This window comes from Salmo trutta, chromosome 19 (genome assembly GCF_901001165.1).
Source record: "Salmo trutta chromosome 19, fSalTru1.1, whole genome shotgun sequence".
NCBI lineage: Eukaryota > Metazoa > Chordata > Actinopteri > Salmoniformes > Salmonidae > Salmo > Salmo trutta.
Window position 1 is genome coordinate 48,284,682 of NC_042975.1, and position 23,919 is coordinate 48,308,600.

Below are 23,919 nucleotides of genomic sequence, written 5' to 3' on the forward strand. Positions count from 1 at the left end.
GTTTGTTCTCGATTTGAAGTCAGATGATTCACGTTTTCAACTGTATCTGACGCAGATTATACGCTGACAGTTCTCATGAAAGGAAGCTGAAATACTTGGGGTTATGATGGAACACGCGTTTTTGAGGAAGTGAAAACGAAAAGGGTGCGCAGAACATCCGACAGTTTCATCAGCGGTATGTAACTTCTCGCTTTGAAATACAGTAGATGGGTTATCCAATGTAAAGATATACAAGCGCTCTCCAAACACATAGGCTACATGTTTTTTGTAAACTGTGAATTCATTTGCATCACTTTGCTATTATACAGACAGAGTTTTAGGATTCTCACTTCTAAATAGCCACTCTAAATAGCCACATTTTTTATAAAGCCACAATCCTTAATTCGTTTTCAAATGGAAGCCCTAGCCATTTGAAATTGATTAGCTATAGCCTAAAGCTGAGGGATGGGCTGAAAAAATTTAAACATTCTCAAATTCATAGATGGAGCTCGGGATGCAAGGACTGACAGTGCATGAGATCAACATGAGTTCGTTTTATCAGGGAGTCATACTGAGACCAAGGTATCTTTTACAGATGAGCGCTGAATTACAAATGACAGGAAATCAGTAATAAGTAATAAGGTCCTCAATCAGCTTTCTGAATTGTCCTAGAGGCACCAGAACATCACATTTTAAGAATATTTTGAATATTGTTCCTCAAATAAGGTGCAAGACAATTTAAAGCTGATTTACCTAACTCAGTAGAGACCAAAGGAATTCCCAGAGTTTGCCATCCCTGAGACCTTGGGTGGTAACTCGTACGTCTAAAGTTAAGTGAAGATGTTAGGTACAGTGGGACTTTTTGTAAAAGCGCTTTATACATGAAAACATAGCAATGTACTGTATCAACCTACGTAGCATCAAAGCGGGCAAACCAACTTTCTGGTAGCTGCAGTGATGAGTACTACAATTATCGCCTGTAATAAAGCGCTGTGCGCGATGATGAACTGTATCTAACGGATGAAATGAAGTGGCAGCTGAGTTTATATAGATGATGTCGCCATAGTCTAGGACCGATAGGAAAGTCAACTGAATAATCTGCTTTCTTAAATCAGGGATGGGCAACTGTTTTTGTGTTGTATTTTAGAAACTCAGTCGGGGTCTCATCTTACTGTTGAGAGTTAGAATAATAGAATACACAAGGTGCAATATCGAAATTTGGTGGTGCATCAGTTGTCACTCAATTAGCCCATGTCAGCAAAACAATTTTGGATTGGTGTCACATGGGTCGTATTGAGTGGACCAAAACGCAGCAGGTAAAGTGCTCATCTTCTATTTTATTAAACAAAACACTTCATCAAAATAAACAAATGAAAAAAGCAGTCCAGTAAGGTGCACAGACTATACTAGAAACAACCACCCACAAACACAAGTGAAAACAAACACAACTAAATATGGCCTCCAATTAGAGACAACAACCAGCTGCCTCTAATTGGAGGTCATTGCCAAAACTCACATAGAAATAGAAAAGCTAGATATAAACATAGAAATAGGAAAACTAGAACCTAAACCCAAAATACCCAAAAACACAAAACAAACATCCCCCGGCCACGCCCTGACCAACTATAATGACAAATAACCCCTTTTACTGGTCAGGACGTGACAATTGGTAACAACTAAATTTGTAGTATGCATGGTCGAAATACCAAGCTGGGTGGGGCCCATTGATCATACATAGTTTTACCTGCATTCAATACTGATTTCAGTTCAATAAAGTTTTTCTGTAATACAATGAAGGCAGACTGTAGATCAGATAGAGTCTAGTCAACCATGGGGGCAATAGTATACACAACAGTGTCATTGGCATACAAGTGCAGGTGTAACGATGTACGCTGAGAGTCGGGAAGCAAGTTCAGGGAGTGAATACGTTTATTAAATATATGAACAAAACAAGAAACACAAACAGAGCACCGACATGACACTGGAACAGAAACAATGACGCCTGGGGAAGGAACCAAAGGGAGTGACATATATAGGGCAGGTAATCAAGGAGGTGATGGAATCCAGGTGAGTGTCATAATGCGCGTAACGATGGTGATCAGTGTGCGCCATAACGAGCAGCCTGGTGACCGAGAGGCCGGAGAGGGAGGCATACGTGACAGTACCCCCTCCCCGACGTGCGGCCCCTGCCGCAGGACGCCGACCAAGATGATGATCCTGGGGATCAGTAGCGAACCGGTCACCTCTGCTAAGGCGCGGGAACCTGTCGATCCAGCTGAGGTGCGGGAGCATGGCGACCTAGAGCGCCGGAGAGAGAGCATACGTGACAGTACGCCCTCCCCGTCGCGTTCAGCTGCAGGACGCCAACCACAGGGACGATCCCGGGGATCAGGAGCAGACCAGCCGCCTCCGCTGAGGCGCAAAAACCTGACGAACCGGCTGAGGCGTGAGAGCCTGATGAGGCGGTTGAGACCTCCCCAGTTACCTCGGTCGAGGCACGGGAACCTGTTCACCGAGCTGAGGCACGAGAGCCTCAGCCGGTTCGTCAGGTCAAGCCAAGCCAGCTGAGGCATGGCAACCTATCGATCCCGCTGAGGAATGGAAACCTGTCGAGCCAGCTGAGGCAGGGGAACCCATCGAACCCGCCGAGGCATGGGAAACCGACAAACCGGCTGAGGCCTCCCAAGTAGCTCCGGTTATAACACCCGGACCGACATCATCTCCAAAACAACATTTTAAAATGATGCTTCCCTTTGGTGAGGCGTCATTCTGCGCGTAACTATGGTGACAGGTGTGCTCCATAACAAGCAGCATGGTGACCTAGAGGCCGGAGAGGGAGCACATGTGACAGCAGGTTACATTTTCTTTACAGACAAGTCGATATTGTTCATGTAGAAAGTACAGCACCCAGAATCGGTTTGTACACGGGCCGCCTTCCAAACTTTGGGGATAGTGACAGATATAATAGTCAGGTAAAAAATATGGGTCAATGATTCAGCAATCAAAGTGGATTTTTTTTTTACATCAATATTTTTTATTTTATTTAACTAGGCAAGTCAGTAAAAAAGAAATTCTTAATTACAATAACAGCCTACAAGGGAACAGTGGGTTAACTGCCTTGTTCAGGGGCAGAATGATAGATTTTTACCTTATCAGCTCAGGGATTCGAACCAGCAATCTTTCAGTTACTGGCCCACCACTCTAACCACTAGGATACCTGCCGCCCCTTAAGCAAAGCATCGAGCACATCACAGATAGCAAATTGTTTAAATGAAAACAAAGATTCACTTGAAGTTGATGGGTTAACCGTCGAGTCAGCTAGAGGCTGGCAGAAGGAAGTGCAGTCATTTCACTGACCAGGGTCAATTAAACCACCATTTCTCTCAATTAAAAAGCCTACCGAGACAAAATGATGATTAAAATAATAATTTATTCCATTCTTCTCAGTTATGATGCCAGAGTCAGATAGAACTTGCTTAGGCAGGGAAGAAGAGGAAGTTGTATGCTTCAGTGCATTTACTGATCACCTGCCGAGTCAGAGATAGAGCTTAAAAAGTAGCTTGATTTAGCTTTCTTAAATCGAGATAATACATCTGTTTCTCAATTGTCTGAAAGATTGCCAGTCCACTACAGTCAGTTTGCCTTGCTTTGGCCCAGGCCTGATTTCTCATCTGAATGAGCTCAGATAGCTCAGAAGTGTTAGATTTATCTTTGACTCTGAATTGTTTACCTGCCAGAGGAATAAATATGGAGGATACATTTTCTAGAGCCAGCTCAGGGTCAGGAATTACAGGAGATCGTGGCTAAATCAGAGTAGAACATGTCATGTAAAAACCCTTGAGGAAACTTTTTCAAATGTCTCTTCGTAATTAAACGAGGATTAGTATTTTGCTGTTTCGTATCTGTAATATATACTATGGGACAATGATACCTGAGATAATTTGCAAATACTCCAATAGAGAAATATTTATGGGGAATTAAATCAATCAATGAGGAGTAAACAGGGTTTTTCACATTTAGCAGTGTGGGTTTTGAGATCAATTGAGTCATATTAAAGTCAATCCATATACTCTTAAATTGATCTGAGGCCGGATATAGCCAATCTAAATTAAAATCCCCTAAAATAACCAACTCTGAGGAGAGAAAAGGTGTTAAACACTCAGATAGAGCACCAATAGCATCCGCCATGGCAGCAGGGGGGCGGTAAATCCCAGCAACAAATGTATGTGTCTTCTGGTTTATGGACACATCTACAACCATGAGCTCAAATTTCATTAGAATAATGTACTTCAATGTCTTTATCAGACACAAAACCATGTTTCCGAGAGACCCAGAATGTCAGGACACGAGTCCTGTACTTAAATGTAAATTGTGCCATTTTTTAAAATCATACTTCGCACGTTTATTAGCATTAGCCCAACCCCCTACGATATTTAAAGTCGGAGGGGGTATTCAGCTCATTCCCATAAGTGCTAACAGGCATAGGGTCATCTGCAGCTATTTATTGAGAGAGCTGAGACTTTGCCAAGGTCCCTGGCCAACCACGTGAGAGCAGAACAGGCTGAGCATTTGACAGACCTCCCTCAGGTCGCTGGATGCATGGCTGGAACTGGGAAAGCAGCGTTGCCAGATCTCAGTCGACCCCGGATGAAGGTCCCACCAAAAGAGTAGAGCTGCTGCAGGGGAGCGGAGTGGCTGCCAATGCTCCATTCTGGGTGTGCACAGGAAGTCTTGGTATTTGTATTTATTATGGATCCCCATTAGATGCTGCCAAGGCAGCAGCTACTATTCCTGGTGTCCAGCAAAATTAAGTCAGTTATACATTTTTAAAAACATTACAATACATTAATAACAGATTTCACAACATATTAAGTGTGTGCCCCCAGGCCTCTACTCTACTACCGCATATCTATAACACAAAATCCATGTGTACGTGTGTGTATGTTATCGTGTGTTTGTATGCATGTGTCTATGTTTGTGTTCAAATCAAATCAAATTTTATTGGTCACATACACGTGATTAGCAGATGTTATTGCGGGTGTGGCGAAATACTTGTGCTTCTACAGTTGAAGTCAGAAGTTTACATACACTTAGGTTGGAGTCATTAAAACTCGTTTTTCAACCACTCCACAAATGTCTTGTTAACAAACTATAGTTTTGGCAAGTCGGTTAGGACATCTACTTACGCATGACACAAGTAATTTTTACAACAGTTGTTTACAGACAGATTATTTCACTTATAATTCACTGTATCACAATTCCAGTGGGTCAGAAGTTTACATACACTAAGTTGACTGTGCCTTTAAACAGCTTGGAAAATTCCAGAAAATTATGTCATAGCTTTAGAAGCTTCGGATAGGCTAATTGACATCATTTGAGTCAATTGGAGGTGTACCTGTGGATGTATTTCAAGGCCTACCTTCAAACTCAGTGCCTCTTTGCTTGACATCATGGGAAAATCAAAAGAAATCAGCCAAGACATCAGAAAAAACATTGTAGACCTCCACAAGTCTGGTTCATCCTTGGGAGCAATTTCCAAACGCCTGAAGGTACCACATTCATCTGTAAAAACAATAGTACGCAAGTATAAACACCATGGGACCACGCAGCTGTCATATCGCTCACGAAGGAGATGCATTCTGTCTCCTAGAGATGAACATACTTTGGTGCGAAAAGTGCAAATCAATCCCAGAACAACAGCAAAGGACCTTGTGAAGATGTTGGAGGAAACAGGTACCAAAGTATCTATATCCACAGTAAAACGAGTCCCATATCGACATAACCTGAAAGGTCGCTCAGCAAGGAAGAAGCCACTGCTCCTAAACTGCCATAAAAAAAGCCAGACTACGGTTTGCAACTGCACATGGGGACAAATATCGTACTTTTTGGAGAAATGTCCTCTGGTCTGATGAAACAAAAATAGAACTGTTTGGCCATAATGACCATCCTTATGTTTGGAGGTAAAAGGGGGAGGCTTGCAAGCCGAAGAACACCATCCCAACCGGGAAGCACGGGGGTGGCAGCATCATGTTGTGGGGGTGCTTTGCTACAGGAGGGACTGGTGCACTTCACAAAATAGATGGCATCATGAGGGAGGAAAATTATGTGGATATATTGAAGCAACATCTCAAGACATCAGTCAGGAAGTTAAAGCTTGGTCGCAAATGGGTCTTCCAAATGGACAATGACCCCAAGCATACTTCCAAAGTTGTGGCAAAATGGCTTAAGGACAACAAAGTCAAGGTATTGAAGAGGCCATCACAAAGCCCTGACCTCAATCCTATAGAAAATGTGTGGGCAGAACTGAAAAAGCATGTGCAAGCAAGGAGGCCTACAAACCTGACTCAGTTACACCAGCTCTGTCAGGAGGAATAGGCCAAAATTCACCCAACTTATTGTGGAAGCTTCCCACAGTGACAATTTTTGACACTTTTCTGGGATTCTTGATTATTTTTCTTGCTTTACTGGGAAGCTTAGCAGAGGTAGACATCCTCAGATTATTTTTATAAGTGCAGGGTGAGCTGCACACAGTGGACTTCCTACTAGGGCACACCACCACAGTGCTAATAGTATTACTCTAGTTCATAGGCATATGATTACTGCGTACAATAGCTGTAAGATCAGCAGAGGTATTCAGGGCAGTAAGATGGACATAAATTAGGTTACTTACATTGTGTCTTCCAACGCCCCTAGGATAATGTACATTTTTCTGAAGCATGATGACAACTCAGCGACACAATGGTAGGGATTAAATGAGCTGGACTTGGGTAATTGATAAGTCATTGTCTCAATGCAGCCTTATAGAGCTGTGAAAGGATCCAGGAACCCAAATGATTTGGGTGGATCCCATCCTCCTTATAAAACAAGCTTTGTTTCCAGAAGGTATCAAAATTGTCAATAAATGATACACCCACAGAGCTGCAATAGTCCCGTAGCCAGTTATGGAGAGCTAAAAGTCTGCTGAACCATTCAATGCCACGATTTAGAGAGGGTAGGGTGTTTGTTGGTGTCAAGTAGAGACCCAATCAGTTCTTTACAATCCATCTTCAGCTGTTCTGAGCTGCCCTTCATAATGTCATTTGACCCCACATGAACCATGACAGTATCAGCCCCCGGTGACTGACACACAGCCTCGGGAAGCAACCTGGTGATATCCTGAACTTTGACCCCACATGAACCATGACAGTATCAGCCCCCGGTGACTGACACACAGCCTCGGGAAGCAACCTGGTGATATCCTGAACTTTGACCCCACATGAACCATGACAGTATCAGGCCCCGGTGACTTACTCACAGCCTCGGGAAGCAACCTGGTGATATCCTGAACTTTGACCCCACATGAACCATGACAGTATCAGCCCCCGGTGACTGATTCACAGCCTCGGGAATCAACCTGGTGATATCCTGAACTTTTGCGCCAGGAAAACACAAAGTCTTTGCCCCAGGTACAGATATATGCATCACCATCAAACTCCCTATCATAATAGCCAGAATGATCCGTCCACTGCCGTGTCTCGAAGCAGATTGCGAGGCCAGAGCCACAGAACTCACCTGAGAAGAGGGCTGCTGAGACACCGGCCACAACAGCCAAAGGGAAATGGCTCTGATCCAGAGAGCACGGCCCAGCGGAGGGGGGCTGCAGTGGTCCAGGCTTTGCCCAGGCAGTTGATTGACTAGGACAGGGAGAGGTAGCTGGAGGGGCATCCACAGCCATGGAGGGAACCCCCCCAAGCCCCCGGCTTAAGACTGGCACACGGGGTCAAAGCGATTTGAAAGTCTTAAGTCCGGACGCGGGGGAAGAAGGCAGGAGCGCCGAGAGCGATTCTTCTCCTTCTTTCTGGTGTGGCTCCTGTTGCAGGGTTTGGGCTGCCATGGTGGGGCAGGAGAGTCCCAGGCCTGTCCTGGGGATAGGAGTAGGGAGGGTAACCAAAACTAGCCTGGGAGGGAGGTTGTGGAGGGAATTAAGAAGGGGCAGTGTGGTTGCACTACCCTCAGCAGAGTTTTGGTCAGACCCTAGGGTAGTGGTCGGTGCTGTGTTGAGCTGGGCTGAGTCGAGGTGGGCCCGGTTTAGTTGAGCTGTGCTGTGATGGGCCTGGTCTGGTTGAGCTGTGCTGAGGCGGGCCTAATCTGGTAGCATGGGTGGGAGGTTGTAGACAATCTGCAGCCAATTGAGCAGGGCCAGCCCTGGGCATAAGCAACATAAGCGGTTTCAACTTACTGTTGAGATTTAGAATAGTGGAAAACACAAATTTGGTTGTGCATCAGCAGTTTTCCTCTAGTTATGTCAGTCACTGGCCGTCACTCACTTAGTCCATGTCAGCCCAAAAATATATATATATTGGTAAATTAGTCTAGCACGCGTTCTAAATTTATATTAGGTCTAATCATGGCCGAATTACCAACCAGGCATGAAGGGTACGCGCCCAGGGCCCTGACCTCCAGTTATAAAATTGCAACATTTTCTCTCTTTCTACTTTTAGGCTATAGAGTGTTTGTTAACATTTACAATGTTTACAGACATTGGAGTGGAACAAGCTTAGATTTGGGGTTTTGATGGAGTGCGACAGTTGAACTAAGCTTATGAGGAATTATGTTCTTCAAGAATCAATGGGTATATATATATATACACTCCCCTCCATATGTAGTATTTAGTTGTTTATTAGAATCCCCATTAGCTAGTGCTAAAGCAGCAGCTACTCTTCCTGGGGTCCACACAGAACACGAAACATGACATAATACAGAACATTGATAGACAAGAACATCACAAGGACAGAACTATATACATTTCAAATGAGTATACACGCTTTCATACATTTACTGTACGCCTTCATATTCATGTGATTCATAGATGCTACTGAATGTATGCGCAACACACGGAAATGGAATAACAAGGAGGTGGGTTGCAAAAAGATGAATTTTGACAGTGAAGCAACATTTTAAAATGTTCCTCTACTCCAGCGTTTTGGATTTGATATGTTTACTATTAGGCAGTATTTTCATATACAGTGGGGTGCTAAATTATCGACACCCTTGTTAAAGACGAGCAATAATGACTGTATAAAATAAATATTTCAAATACTGAGCTATATTGTATGCTCACAAAAATTGTGGAATTAGATTATTTTATACTTTTACAATTGCTCAGAGAAAGAGATTTTCTTTAACAAGTAATACTTATTTTCCCAAAAAGGTAGAGGTCAAAATTATTGACACCCCTAAAGATTTTTATAACTAAAGTAGTCAAAGGTTTAGTATTTGGTCCCATATTCCTAGCACGCAATGACTACATCAAACTTGTTACTCTACAAACCTGTTGGATGCATTTGCAGTTTGTTTAGCTTGTGTTTAAGATTATTTTGTGCCCAATAGAAATGATTGGTAAATAATGTATTGTGTCATTTTGGAGTCACTTTTATTGTAAATAAGAATATAATTTGTTTCTGAACACTTCTACATTAATGTGGATGCTACCATGATTACAGATAATCCTGAAGGAATAATGAAAAATGATGAGTGAGAAAGTTACAGAGGGTACCCTATGTCTGTTTGTAGTCACTGTAGACTTTGTAGAGTCACTGTATATGGGACCAAATACTAAACTTTTAACACCTTTACACACTATAAGTGAATTTATCCAAATACTTCTGGTAGTTTACTGGTAAACGTCGAACGTTTCCGGAAATATACCATCCCTTTGCAACCTTACCTGGATCACCTATTAAGATGTGCCTTTTGTTAAGTAAATCAGGAGATAAATTAGGTGAAAAGGAGACTGGAGTGGGCCCTGGTTTCCATATGTTTGATACCATTCCATTCACTCCATTCCAGCCATTATTATGAGCCGTCCTTCCCCCAGCAGCCTCCTGTTCTTTACATTAACCTGGGTTGAACATGCCAGACATCAGTGTTGGCACTGCAAGTCTTCCCTGGGATGAAGATCATATTGTTTTTGAATCTATTCTGACTGTGGAACTGGACTGGGGACCTATTTGCCTACACAACAGAGGAGGCTTGCAGATAGGTTTTTATTTCAACACGCTGTTCCCATATGAGAGCCAGACAGTCAAATGCATGAACAGCACTACATAGACCATTTAGAAGGGGATATTCTGTAAGGCTGCCAGCATGTGGTTTTTCATCTACAGTCTAAGTTCCAGGACAAATATTATCTTAAATGCAACCTCATAATATACAGTTGTGGCCAAAAGTTTTGAGAATGACACAAATATTCATTTTCACAAAGTCTGCTGCCTCAGTTTGTATGATGGCAATTTGCATATACTCCAGAATGTTATGAAGAGTGATCAGATGAATTGCAATTAATTGCAAAGTCCCTCTTTGCCATGCAAATGAACTGAATCCCCCCAAAACATGTCCACTGCATTTCAGCCCTGCCACAAAAGAACCAGCTGACATCATGTCAGTGATTCTCTCGTTAACACAGGTGTGAGTGTTGATGAGGACAAGGCTGGAGATCACTTTGTCATGCTGATTGAGTTCGAATAACAGACTGGAAGCTTCAAAGGAGGGTGGTGCTTGGAATTATTGTTCTTCCTCTGTCAATCATGGTTCCCTGCAAGGAAACACGTGCTGTCATCATTGCTTTGCACAAAAAGGGCTAAGATTGCACCTAAATCAACCATTTATCGGATCATCAAGAACTTCAAGGAGAGTGGTTCAATTGTTGTGAAGATGGCTTCAGGGCGCCCAAGAAAGTCCAGCAAGTGCCAGGACCATCTCCTAAAGTTGATTCAGCTGCGGCATTGGGGCACCACCAGTACAGAGCTTGCTCAGGAATGGCAGCAGGCAGGTGTGAGTGCATTTGCGCGCACAGTGAGGCGAAGACTTTTGGAGGATGGCCTGGTATCAAGAAGGGCAGCAAAGAAGCCACTTCTCTCCAGGAAAAACATCAGGGACAGACTGATATTCTGCAAAAGGTACAGCGATTGGACTGTTGAGGTAAAGTCATTTTCTCTGATGAATCCCCTTTCCGATTGTTTGGGGCATCCGGAAAAAGCTTGTTCAGAGAAGACAAGATGAGCGCTACCATCAGTCCTGTGTCATGCCGACAGTAAAGCATCCCGAGACCATTCATGTGTGGGGTTGCTTCTCAGCCAAGGGAGTGGGCTCACTCACAATTTTGCCTAAGAACACAGCCATGAATATAGAATGGTACCAACACATCCTCCGAGAGCAACCTCTCCCAACCATCCAGGAACAGTTTGGTGACGAACAATGCCTTTTCCAGCATGATGGAGCACCTTGCCGTAAGGCAAAAGTGATAACTAAGTGGCTCGGGGAACAAAACATCGATATTTTGAGTCCATGGCCAGGAAACTCCCCAGACCTTAATCCCATTGAGAACTTGTGGTCAATCCTCAAGAGGCGGGTGAACAAACAAAAACCCACAAATTCTGACAAACTCCAAGCATTGATTTTGTCATGGCTGTCGAAAGGAGCAGACCAAAGTGCAGCGTGGTTGTAGTTCCACATTTTACTTAATCCGTGAAACTTTGCAATACATAAAGAACTGAATTGACAAAACAACAAACCGCGACGCAGAGAGAAACGAACACTACTCAAAATATAATAACCCACAAAACCCAGGAAGAAAAACCCCTACCTAAATATGATCTCCAATTAGAGACAACAAGGACCAGCTGCCTCCAATTGGAGATCAACCCAAAAAACAACAACATAGAAATAGAAAACTAGAACTAAACATAGATATAGAAAACATAGAAAAAAAACCCCACAAAACACCCCTTGTCACGCCCTGACCTCCTCTACCATAGAAAATAACATCTTACTATGGTCAGGACGTGACAGATTATGCAAGAATGGGCAGTCAGGATGTGGCCCAGAAGTTAATTGACAGCATGCCAGGGCGGATTGCAGAGGTCTTGAAAAAGGAAGGGTCAACACTGCAAATATTGACTCTTTGCATCAACTTAATGTAATTGTCAATAACAGCATGTGACAGTTATGAAATGCTTGTAATTATACTTCAGTATTCCATAGTAACATCTGACAAAAATATCTAAAGACACTGAAGCAGCAAACCTTGTGAAAATTAATATTTGTGTCATTCTCAAAGCTTTTGGCCACGACTGTAGGAACATCATTGCTTATGTCTACAACATGTAAGCCCACCTAAGATGAATAAAAGTCATATTAAAGAAACAAAGGTATCATGAAACATGCATATTAATTATAATTATCATCGTAGTCTTGGTTACCCCAGAACTGAAATCTCACATCATTTGGTCAGATGCTCTTGAGAGATTACCGTTATTGTATGTGTTCTGTTCTCTGCACAGCAGCTGGAAACCACCTCAAACATAGTGTGTTGGTATTCTTGCCTCTGAGTTCAAGGGAGGTTCAATGTGAGGGACACATGTTGCTTCTTCAATATTTACTGTACAGTAAATGCATGTTTCAGACAAATGCATTTCCCATAATGTTCCCAAAGGGACACATTAACAGCCCAATCCCATGTGTTTTTTCTTACTACTATCTCTATAGTGCTTTTTGCCCGTGAAAACCGGACCCATTTCTGAAAGTTTATGTCAGAGACGGTAACGAAATGGATCCAATTTGGGAAATCTCAGGAAACCAACAGGGTCGTTCTTGAATTGCTGTGGCATTTGCGTCCCTCGTCTTTGCACCCTTGATAAACACTTTCAAATCACAAAAAGTTACACGTCATATATGTTTTTATTCATTTTGACCTGTTTATCAATGATAAAAGATAATGCCAGTAATTTATACTGCAAAATGTTATGTTTGTACATTGTTTAAAGTACTTAGAGTAAGCAAACTGGCTTGTCCCAGTAGTGACCCAGTAGTTGTAGTGACATGTTTTGGGGATTTTGAGATATACATCTATTATTTGGAATTCTAGAAAGTATTTAACAAAAGTATTTAATATATTGCATGGATCAATAAGAACAAAGAAGGCTACTAAAATACCTATTTATTTTACAAATATAATATGTGTCCCTTAGATTTATGTCATTGTTGTTATTACCTTCAAAATCACTCATTACAAATATATACTGTACAAGGACCTTGAGCATTTCCTCCAGTGACAAACTGTTATCGGGGGAGGGGTCTACATTAAAGAAAATGTGACCGACAGGCTCAAATCAGTCTTATGTAGCAAAATTAGAAATTGTGTTTTTTACATTGGATAAGAGTAAAGACTCAGAGCTACAAAATGCTATATCATACACTACAGTTGAGGAACAATGGGAAGTAATTTTGCTTTGAAAGTTAATAAACTTGTAAACTCACTTTTGCAGTTTTACTACGTGACACATTTTTTTTAAAAGCCGTGTTAGAGAGGAATACCTAGACATACTGACCAGCTCCAATAGACAGACGCATGCTATATGGCAGACCAATCCAAACTCATCTCTCGGCATGTCCAGCCCACTCATTATCTCAGCCAATCATGGCTAGCGGGAAGGTTGCTGTCTCTTTCTGTGGCTAAACCAACCTGGCTCGTAATTTAACAATTTTATTAGAACTTACAGATGGCATACAAGTTTGTTATTAAGGCACATGAAAGTTCATATGTTTGATAAGGCATTAAAAAAAAAGTTTGCGTTCAAACGTCTCTCCTGTGAAGTAGTGACCTACGTCTAGTTTCCTAAAACGGGTCACAAATGATTAGCTAATCCCGCCCTTTTAATATGTAATACATTTGAAGATTCCTTTGATCATTTGGTTTGGTTTTGTTACTCAATTTAAATGAAGGGAATTTACATTGTGAGCAAAATTATTAGTCATATCACTTTAGTATTTTTTTGTTGTAAGACTTGTAAGACATTTACTATTATTTTTTAAACAATACAAAAGATACACATGCAAACGACAACATACAGGACCACACAAACATCCACAGAATCACCCCTGCCCAGAGCCAAATGCCCACACGCCCATCTCCAGCGCCCACATCACTCTTCGCCACATGGCCTCAAACTGCACCATTTTGTTTCTCTCCGTCGCCCACACGCTTTCAACATTTAGATAATAAAGCATTTGACCTTTCTGTAGAGTATGACAATATGAGTCATAATACCCATAAAATCTAGCAGTCAAACAGGGGAATGGTTCCAATCGCTTTTCCACCATACATTTTTCTCATAGTGGATTTTTAGAAACACTTAAAATAAGGGCTGTGTTTCGTGTAGGCTTAGCCTGGCATGATGTTTTGATAACCGTGTTGATAACCGTCTCTCTAGGACAAGGTGACTTTTATCAATATATTCACCTGTATTTACCCCCTAAATATGAAATGCTAATTAGTTGCTAATGTGGCTATCATAAAGAACTACAAAGGCCATGATGATCTGGACAAGACTGTCTAATCGAGGCAAAGGTAAGAATCTCTGGATTAACTGTCTAATGTTAGCTAAATGTAGTAATTAATTAATTGTCTACATTTCTTTAAATGGACAATTATGTGAACAGTCTTGTGCAACTTTTAAATTGACAAAATGACTGTTAGCAAAGTTGTCAGCTAGAGATGACGTGCAGGAGCTTGCAGGAATTTGTAGTTTTGCATGATGTCGACTTTGAAGCTAATTAGCATTTTAGAATCTGAGAGTAAATAGAGCCGAATATTAAAAAAAGAAGTCACCTTGCCTTAGATAGATGTACATATATTTAGAATTTTTTTATTTAACTAGGCAAGTCAGTTAAGAACAAATTCTTATTTACAATGACGGCCGAGGAACAGTGGGTTAACTGCCTTGTTCAGGAACTACAGATTTTTACCTTGTCAGCTCAGGGATTCAATCTAGCAACCTTTCGGTTACTGGCCCAACGCTCTAACCACTAGGCTACCTGGTTATCAAAATGTCACACCAGGGTAAGCCTACGCTAATCACAGCCCTTATTTTAAATGTTTCTAAAATCCCCTATGGGAAAATGTGTGGTGGAAAAACAATTGGAAACATTTACCAGTTTGACCGCTAGGTTTTATGGGTATTATGACACCTCCAATGTGGGGCTCTATTGTGTTAACAATGGAGGATTGGTTGATTTCCAGTTTTTAAGTATACATTTTTCAAGATGACTGAAGAGAAAAGTATCATCTAACCCGTTGGGCATCTCATTGCACCCTCATATGTCATGTCTTGAAATATTCAGACACATTAAAAGTACATTTACATTATAATCCTTCTGATAGCCAACTTTCTAACTCCGCCCATAACTTTATGACTTTATAGAATTCCCAGAAGGCATGGATTATTGAGTCATTGTTAGTTTTACGCTTAAGACGACTCTGCCGTTGTGCTGTAGAATTTGTGAATTCTATATATTAGTTTATACTGGATTAAGTGTAAATGTTCATAAACTGTAATTTCCCTCCATCTTGTGCCAATATCAGTCTTTTTAAGTCTTGGTTCCAATAGTTTATTAAAAATTTTTATAAGAGATTGTCAGTTGGATAGGCTCTCTGCAAGGTTTTGCATATCTTTCCTATCATAAGAACATCATTTTCTGACTCAGAAGAGGACTCCCTCAAGATTGCTCTGCTGTCCAAAGGATTTCAAATCTACATTTCTTGAAATGAAACTTTTAAGTTGCATGTATTTGAAAATATCTACGTTGTTCAGTCCAAAATTGCTTTTTAATTAATGGAAATAAATTGATTTCCTATTACCAAGACATGCACAGTTTCTATGCCTTTAGTTTTCCATGTGGACCAATTTATCGGTGAATTCTGAAAAACTATCCAAGGATTGTTCCATAGAGTTGTGTTTTTAGGGAGTGATATTAGTTCTTGTAGAATACGTTTCCGTTTCTTCCATATTGTTATAGTGTTCTTAACTAAGAAGTTGTTCATATTCTTAGCTTTACCCTTTGAAAATAGACACGCGAAAATATTCTGGGGATGAGCATGCGCATCTTCAATGTGTACCTATTGTTCCTCTTTAGTGCATTTAAGTAGTAAGTAAAAGCCCTGGGTGGCGAGTTGATACAATTCCAAATCTGGAAGATTAAAACCACTCTCAGACTTAGAAAGATGTAAAACTTTACTTTTTATTGTATGAGTTTTTTTCCCATATAAAGTCGGTTATAACCGAGTATACTTTTAAAAATAATATCTTGGATGGGGTAATTGGTATTAAATACTTTGGGAGCCATGCCATTCTGAAGAGATTTATTCTACCTGTAAGGTTTATGGGAAGATTGTTCAATTTAATTAGATCTGCTTTCATATTGTTGAGTAATGGGATAACGTTATCTTTATATATTTGTTGTTTGTTGTCACTTATTAAGCGTCCTAAGTATTTTTTTTTTTGTGGTCCACTTAACAGATTGCTGTAGATCACATGTTTCCTATTGTCATTTTTTTTTTAAATCCACCCAAATTTTATGCCCTGAGTATTCTGAAAATACTTTTAGCAAGGGGGCATTGAGTTTTCAATATTGGTCAGGTATATCAGGAGATAATCTGCAAATAATTTTAGTTTATAGTCATGTTTACCAATACTGATACCTGTTACGTTTGGGTCCTGCCTACAAGCTGTTTAATTGCTGGTGCAAACAGGATGGGGGAGAGAGGACATCCCTGTCTTGTGGACCTTTCTAAAACAATTTCATCAGATAATGTATTATTTCTGTATATTTTTGCTTTAGGACATTTATATAATATTTGTATTAAATGTATTAGTCAAATGAAAAGTTGAAAGCTTCTAAAGTTTTCAATGGAACAGGCCATTCAAGATGGTCAAAAGCCTTTTCAGCATCAAAAGCCATTATTGATGAATCTATGTCTTGTTTTTTCGGTATTGTATTAAACTGAAACGTTCTTGTATTTGTTATTAAGTGTCTATTTTTAATAAACCTTGTTTGATTGATATGTGTCAAGTCTGGTAAGACTTTTGCCATTATATTTCTTATGAGCTTTGTTATTATTTTATTGTCACAATTTATTAACCTTTGAGTCTGTAATCAGCAGGGAACTCTCCAGATGATCCTGGTTTTAATATAACTGAAAAAACTGTTTGACTCTTGGAACTAGGAAGCACTGAATTGAATGGCATGTGTGTTGTCATTTGTGTAAATAGGGGTGCTACTTTGTCCCAAAATGTTAAATAAAATTCTATGGGAAAGCCATCCAATCCTGGTGCTTTTCTCTGTGTGAATGTTTTAACAGTGTCTAATATTTATTTTTGGGTGATTTCTGTTTTTAGGGATTATTTTTGGTCTGCTGATAATTGCTTCAGGGTTGTTGAGTCTAAGAAGGCAGTAGGATCAGTTCAACTGTTGTTAAATGCTGATTTATATAGATTTTCATAGAAGCTTTTAAAACTGTCATTAATTGTGTTGTTGTTTCTAATTAACGCATTTGTATCTTTATCTTTTAAAATTATAGCTGGTTTGGCGTGTATTCATTTTGTGAGGGCTGCTAGGTGTTTACCATGTTTATTTGCCATTAAATAGTATGATTTATTAGAGTTTAACCTGTAGTTGTTGGCTCTCTTCAAAAGTAAAATATCCTATTCCTGCATAAATTTAGAAAATGTATTTTCTTCTTTACCTTGTAAATAATTTTTATGGGCTTTTCTAAAAATAGTGATGTATTGACATTTTTCTTACATTTTAATTTCTAACTGAGATTGAATTTTAACCGAGTATGAGATTATCATTCCTCTAATGTACGCCTTAAAAGCATCCCAGATTATATCGGGGGTCAGCTTTTCTCTGTCCTCTATGTCTACGTTTGTAATGGTAAGGGTTTTGATTTTTTCATTCACATATTTAATACATTTCGGGTCTTGAAGATGCTTTCAGTTCATTCCCCATAGTCTGCCGCGAAGTGTATTTTCAGTTGCTGTAATTATGCATGTAAAGAATTTTTAAGGGGTTAATGACCTAACATTTGATCATCTGGCCTCCATTTCAGAAAACCCTCATTTACCTAAAATACATCATTGGTGTTACTACTACTTCTGGTGGCACAATGGTTAAATGTATTTAAAGTAATTAAGCTACCATATGAGTCGTGTTGTAATGGGTCCTGCGTGGCTCAATTGGTAGAGCATGGTGGTTACAATGCATGGGTTGTGGGTTTGATTCCCACAGGAAAGAAAGTATGAAAATGTATGTACTTACTGTAAATCAGTCTGGATATGAGTGTCTGCTAAAATGTAAGATGCATCCAAATAGACTAATCTATAAAAAATGAAGTCATTTTTTCCCAAACTGCCACCGTAATTCAAGAACGACCCAACAACTACTACACTATAAGCAGAGTAATCTACAAACATGAGCTAATTCTCTCTTTAATAAGGAAGCACAGGTGAAAGTACAGTGGTCATTTGCCTCTACAGAGCCAACATGATGACTCTCTCTCTCTCTCTCTTGTTCCCTGATGTGAGTCAGACAGCTCAGTTTAGTTGAAGTGAATCAACAGAGTCTGCTACAGGTTCCTAATGTGTGAGACACTTATTCTGTCACCTTGACAAGGACATTTCCCTATGAGTCCTGCCAGCTCTAGATGTCAAGTTAATTACGGTCTCTTCAGAACCACTGTGAGTGAACAGTCTCACAGTAGCCTTTCCTCTCCTGGGAGGCCAGTCATAGCATCACCCTCTAGGACATTGTCCTGCCTATGGCTCTTCCCAGGCCCTCAGTCTGGGTTCTGTCTGTCAGTACTGTAATGTTTGTCTGATGACGCTTGATTATGGTAGGCCTAACTGAAGTGGAATGAATTCTTGATTATATTTATTTATTATATAGCCAGATTTGTTAGTGTATTAGCTAACTCCTTTATCATGCGTTATTATACCATACTTGGCATTACAAAAGTCAGAGGAGTTAGCTAAAGCCTGAACAGATTTGGATATATCATCAACACATTTAGTCTGACTTAAGACTTTTATAACACAGAAAGATATAACACAGATTATGTACATGGAGCAACACATACAAATGTAGGATCTTAATTTCATCACTCTTTTGATGCTGAGTATTTTCCTGCATAGCAGGAAATGCAAACTTGTAGTGTATTTGAGTTTTAAAAAGGCTTCTTAAGTTTGTAATTTCTACTTTGAAATGTCCGTCTTGATTTGCCCTAATGAAAAATGTTTCAACCACTACAGAAATGTCCATTCATAATAATCTACATAATAATAAAAATGTACTGTTGCTGCAGGATTACTTTCCAGCTATAGCAAACTGGCTCAAATTAAGATCCTACATCTGTAGAAAGGTAATGCCATCATTCCTACAGACATCGTCAGTGGCATGCGTTTTGAAACATTACAATTTCCATGACTCCCCCAGGAATAAGTTCATGTAGCTTGGTGTTCCATGGACAAATGAAAGGTGACAAAAAAGTATTACTTTCAAGTGTCGAATCACTGTTTGCCGGAGGAATGAAGACAGCCAGGTACTAAAATCAACTCAGACTATCTCTAATTTGTCTCCCTCTTTAATCTTTATATGTTAAATTACTGGTGTAACAACTTAATTCTGTTCATGTACCACTGCCACAGCATTCACTATTCATTTTGTCCCTTTGAAGGATAATGCATTGACATTGTTTGGGATTATAGCACGGCATGGTGTGACGTGTGTATGTTCTTACGGTGGTAGTGCCTTGTAGTCTGGCTATCATACTGTAGATACAGCATAGACTCCCGGTGTGGCACATAGACAGATGTGATACACATCAGCACTGGGCTGTTCTTACAGAAGAACAGCATGCAATACCATCTGGGGTCTTCTTCAATAGCCAAGTGCTGTATCAAGTCTATGATATTGTTTTTTAGCAGATTTGAGTCATCTCTGCATAAACTGCCTTATCCTGCTGTTTATTCTTGAACTTTTGCATGTTTAATTAAATGAGGCATCCGATGCTCTATTTATCAATTCCATTCTATTTTATTCACAGAGACAGACATGTCAGTCGCTACTGTTCTTAGTCAGACTGCATCAATCAATCAATCAATCAATCAATCAATCAAATGTATTCATAAAGCCCTCTTTACATCAGCAGATGTCACAGAGTGCTAAACAGTTACCCAATTTAAAACCCCAAACAGTAAGCAATACAGATGTAGAAGCCCGGTGGCTAGGAAAAACTCCCTAGAAAGGCAGAAACCTAGGAAGAAACCTAGAGAGGAACCAGGCTCTGAGGGGTGGCCAGTCCTCCTCTGGCTGTGCCGGGTGGAGATTGTAAGAGTACACGGCCATTTAAAGCCAGATTGTTCTTCAAGATGTTCAAACGTTCATAGATGACCAGCAGGGTCAAATAATAATCACTGGTTGTAGAGGGTGCAACAGGTCAGTACATCAGGAGTAAATGTCACTTGGCTTTTCATAGCCGAGCATTCAGACGTTGAGACAGCAGGTGCGTTAGAGAGAAAGAGAGAGAGTCGAAAACAGCAGGTCCGGGACAAGGTAGCACATCCAGTAAACAGGTCACGGTTCGCTAGCCGCAGGCAGAACAGTTGAAACTGGAGCAGCAGCCCGACCAGTTGGACTGGGGACAGCCAGGAGTCATCAGGTCAGGTGGTACTGAGGCATGGTCCTAGGGTTCAGGTCCTCCGGGAGGGTTGGGAGAGAGGGAGAGAGAGAGAATTAGAGGGAGCATACTTAAATTGACACAGGACACCAGATAAGACAGGAGAATTACACCAGATATAACAGACTGACCCTAGCCCCCCCGACACATAGACTATTGCAGCATAGATACTGGAGACTGAGACAGGGGTGGGTCGGGGGGCCTTGTGGCCAACAAGGCAGGATACAACCCACCCACTTAGCCAAAGCACAGCCCCACTCCACTAGAGGGATATCAACAGACCACCAACTTACTATCCTGAGACAAGGCTGAGTATAGCCCACAAAGATCTCCTCCACCGCACGAGCCCAAGGGGGCGCAAAACCAGACAGGAAGATCACGTCTGTGACTCAACCCACTCAAGTGATGCACCCCTCTTAGGGACGGCATGGAAGAGCATCAGTAAGCCAGTGACTCAGCCCCCGTAATAGGGTCAGCGGGTCAGCAGAGAATCCCAGTGGAGAGAGGGGAGCCGGCCAGGCAGAGACAGCAAGGGAGGTTCGCCGCTCCAGTGCCTTTGCGATCACCCTAGCCCTCCTGGGCTAGACTACACTTACCTACTGAATTAATGGGTTTCCAGTAAAGACTTAAAGGTCGAGACCGAGTCTGCGTCTCTCACCTGAATAACCAGACCATTCCATAAAAATGGAGCTCAATAGGAGAAATCCCTGCCTCCAGCTGTTTGCTTAGAAATTATAGGCATGATTTCTGTAGCGGTCCTGCTGTTCCTTAACTCAGTGGATCAGATCCAGATCCATGTCCCATGGACACTCACTGCACATCCTCTTTGGCACCAGTAGAGAGCCCAGAGCATCCAGCCCATCTGTCAGGAACAGTGGATTTAAACCAGAGCAATTAGAGAATCACCCCTATTGCTGTTTGCTCTAAAGCTGTCCTCTGTAATGATGTGCACATGCAAATAGCACTTCATTTCTAGTAATACGTCATTTCAATAAATAAAATAGTATATTAGTATTGGCCTGGGGGAAAAAAATTGAAATGTGTTTCCAGAAACTTGACTAACTCAAAACTGTTTCGGTTTCTTTTGCAGATTTGGTTTAAAATAATCATAATAAATAACCGGAACAGCCAAGGACACGAAGAACTTAACCTTCAGTCGATCATTGACAGCGCAGGAAGTTAAACATTTGTTGGGCTCCATAGTGGTGCCTTGGAACACAGGTGATGTCTGAGCACAGCAGCAACCCTGCTTGGAGGGTCCAGGCTGGCTCCACGCTAACCTCGCTCAGTGACAGGATGACTCTGCCAGAGAGCACTACTACCGTTCTCTTTAATCAGAGTTTCCCCATGGAATGGAATCAGTCTGACCCCAGACCGGAGACACCTGACAAGGAGAAGAACTGGCCTGCTCTGCTCATTTTACTGGTCATCTTCTTCACTGTGGCGGGCAACATCCTCCTCATCCTAGCTGTGTCTCTGGAGAGGAAGCTGCAGAATGCTACCAGCTTCTTCTTGCGCTCCCTGGCTGTGGCAGACATGCTCGTGGGCTTTCTCGTCATGCCCGTCTCACTGATTAACATTCTCTATGGTAGGTGGTAGGTTGAACTCTTTTAGAATTGCAAAGCAGTGTTTGTTTGCCCTCTGGATAATGATCTCTTGAAAGCAGAAAGGGATATGGCAGGGTATGGCAGTCGCCATGCCCGAGCTCAACACCTTCAATTTTGAAAAAGGCTACTAAAATTATTCCAATCCCGATTCAATGGCAAATGCAGTTTAGCGGTACTCAGGCCGACCAGGGATGGAACGCTGTTTGTATGGCTGGCTGGCTTTATGGAGAGCACATCAACGCAGCTGCTGGGAACAGCGCAACTTTTTCTCAAAACAGTGCAGAGGTAAAGATGGCTGTAGTAGATAGCTTTGGCTCGTTAGCTGCTGTTTGATTTGACATGAAACTAAACTAGAGTTTTAATCCCGGTGCTGAGCTAGTGTGTAGCAGCTAATTCTTGTATGACGTGTTTGTAGAATGTTAAGTCCCCTATTGACTGAGGTGAATGAAGCTACGGCAACAAGGTGATGGCTGGAGTCAATTTGGCTTGTTTTTGCTCTGCTCCAAATTGCTATTTTTTTATTGTGTAGAAATGCAGTAGATGAGCTTCAATTTGATAAAAATTCCCATCCAGGGACCGACCCTGCTTAACTTCAGAGGCAAACCCGCAGTGGGATGCAGGGTGAAACTAGAAAAAAGGCAGTGAAATTAAAGGCCAGGGTGACATAAACAAATATGGGGGAAAATGCAGGAAATATGGAGGCCTTTTATTTAATTGTGTTATCATAAAAAATGTTTAGCTGAAATGTTTTTTTTGCATCCATTTACAATTTATTTGCTCTTGCATTTAACAATTATTTATTTGCAATATTTTGTTTTGCTATCAATACTTTCGGGTTTATGTTTTTTGCTTTCACTATCGTTATTTTTGTTTGCAATACTAAGAATTGTATTCTCGACTTCAGAAGTTTTGCTTGATATTAATGTCACAAAGGTAATTCACAAACTAGAGGATTGCATCATATAATAACTCTATTACTCTGTTAAATGTGTTCTAAGAGGGAATCCATAATTGAAACATTTACAATTAAGAACCAAAATAGTACACCCCGCCACAGTTTCGGTAAAAAGCTGAGGGATGAGGCTGGAGAAATGCAACCACTTTCAAATCCATAGACTACGCTATGGATGCAAGGACTGACCATCTATGTTATCCCAATTATAGCATTAACCATGTTTTTAGGCTATACTGTGTTTGTTTACAAATATTGGAGTAAAGGTGGAGTTTTCTGCCATGTGAAAGTACAAATTAGATTTTTACTTTCACATGTGGGATTGCAAGTTCACGCGTGACCAAAAAAAATGCAGTTCCATATGTGAAAAACTGTCACAATGTGGAATTGCAAATTAGATTTTTACATGCGATTGTTTTTTTTTTTTACATGTGAAACAGCAAATGTGATTTTCACATGTGACTGTTTTTCACATTTAAAAATGCAATTCAGCATGTGAAAGTTTTTAACATAGGAAACGCAAATGTCATATGTCAACTGAACATACATATAAGCTCAACATGTGAAAACATCTATTTCACATGTGAAAATGTCATTTCAGGTATGAATTTCAGAATGTTTTCTTGTAAGGGGACCCCTGACCCTCCAATGTGAGATTATCCCCTTCCCAGTTCCCATACAATTTCCTTATTTCAGTAAGCCCTATTACTCTGAGCGGCTTTAAATCATGTGTTTATTTGAGATCAAATGGGTTTGTGCAACTGGGCAACAGCAAGAGAAACTCTCCTCTCTTATTTTCATGCCATGAAGGCTAACGCTTCGATCACACC

The 23,919-nt window shown here is 40.9% G+C and overlaps 1 protein-coding gene across 1 annotated transcript in view; it reads left to right on the forward strand.

Annotated features, from left to right (window-relative positions):
* The window catches only part of LOC115154864 (5-hydroxytryptamine receptor 2C-like), a 27,587-nt gene continuing 3,668 nt past the window's right edge, over nucleotides 1–23,919 (forward strand). Inside the window, exons 1-2 of the mRNA XM_029701531.1 lie at nucleotides 1–175; nucleotides 21,621–22,118. Of these exons, the coding sequence (XP_029557391.1) occupies nucleotides 21,755–22,118 (364 nt within the window). The 5' untranslated portion in view covers nucleotides 1–175; nucleotides 21,621–21,754. The remainder of the gene's footprint in view (nucleotides 176–21,620; nucleotides 22,119–23,919) is intronic.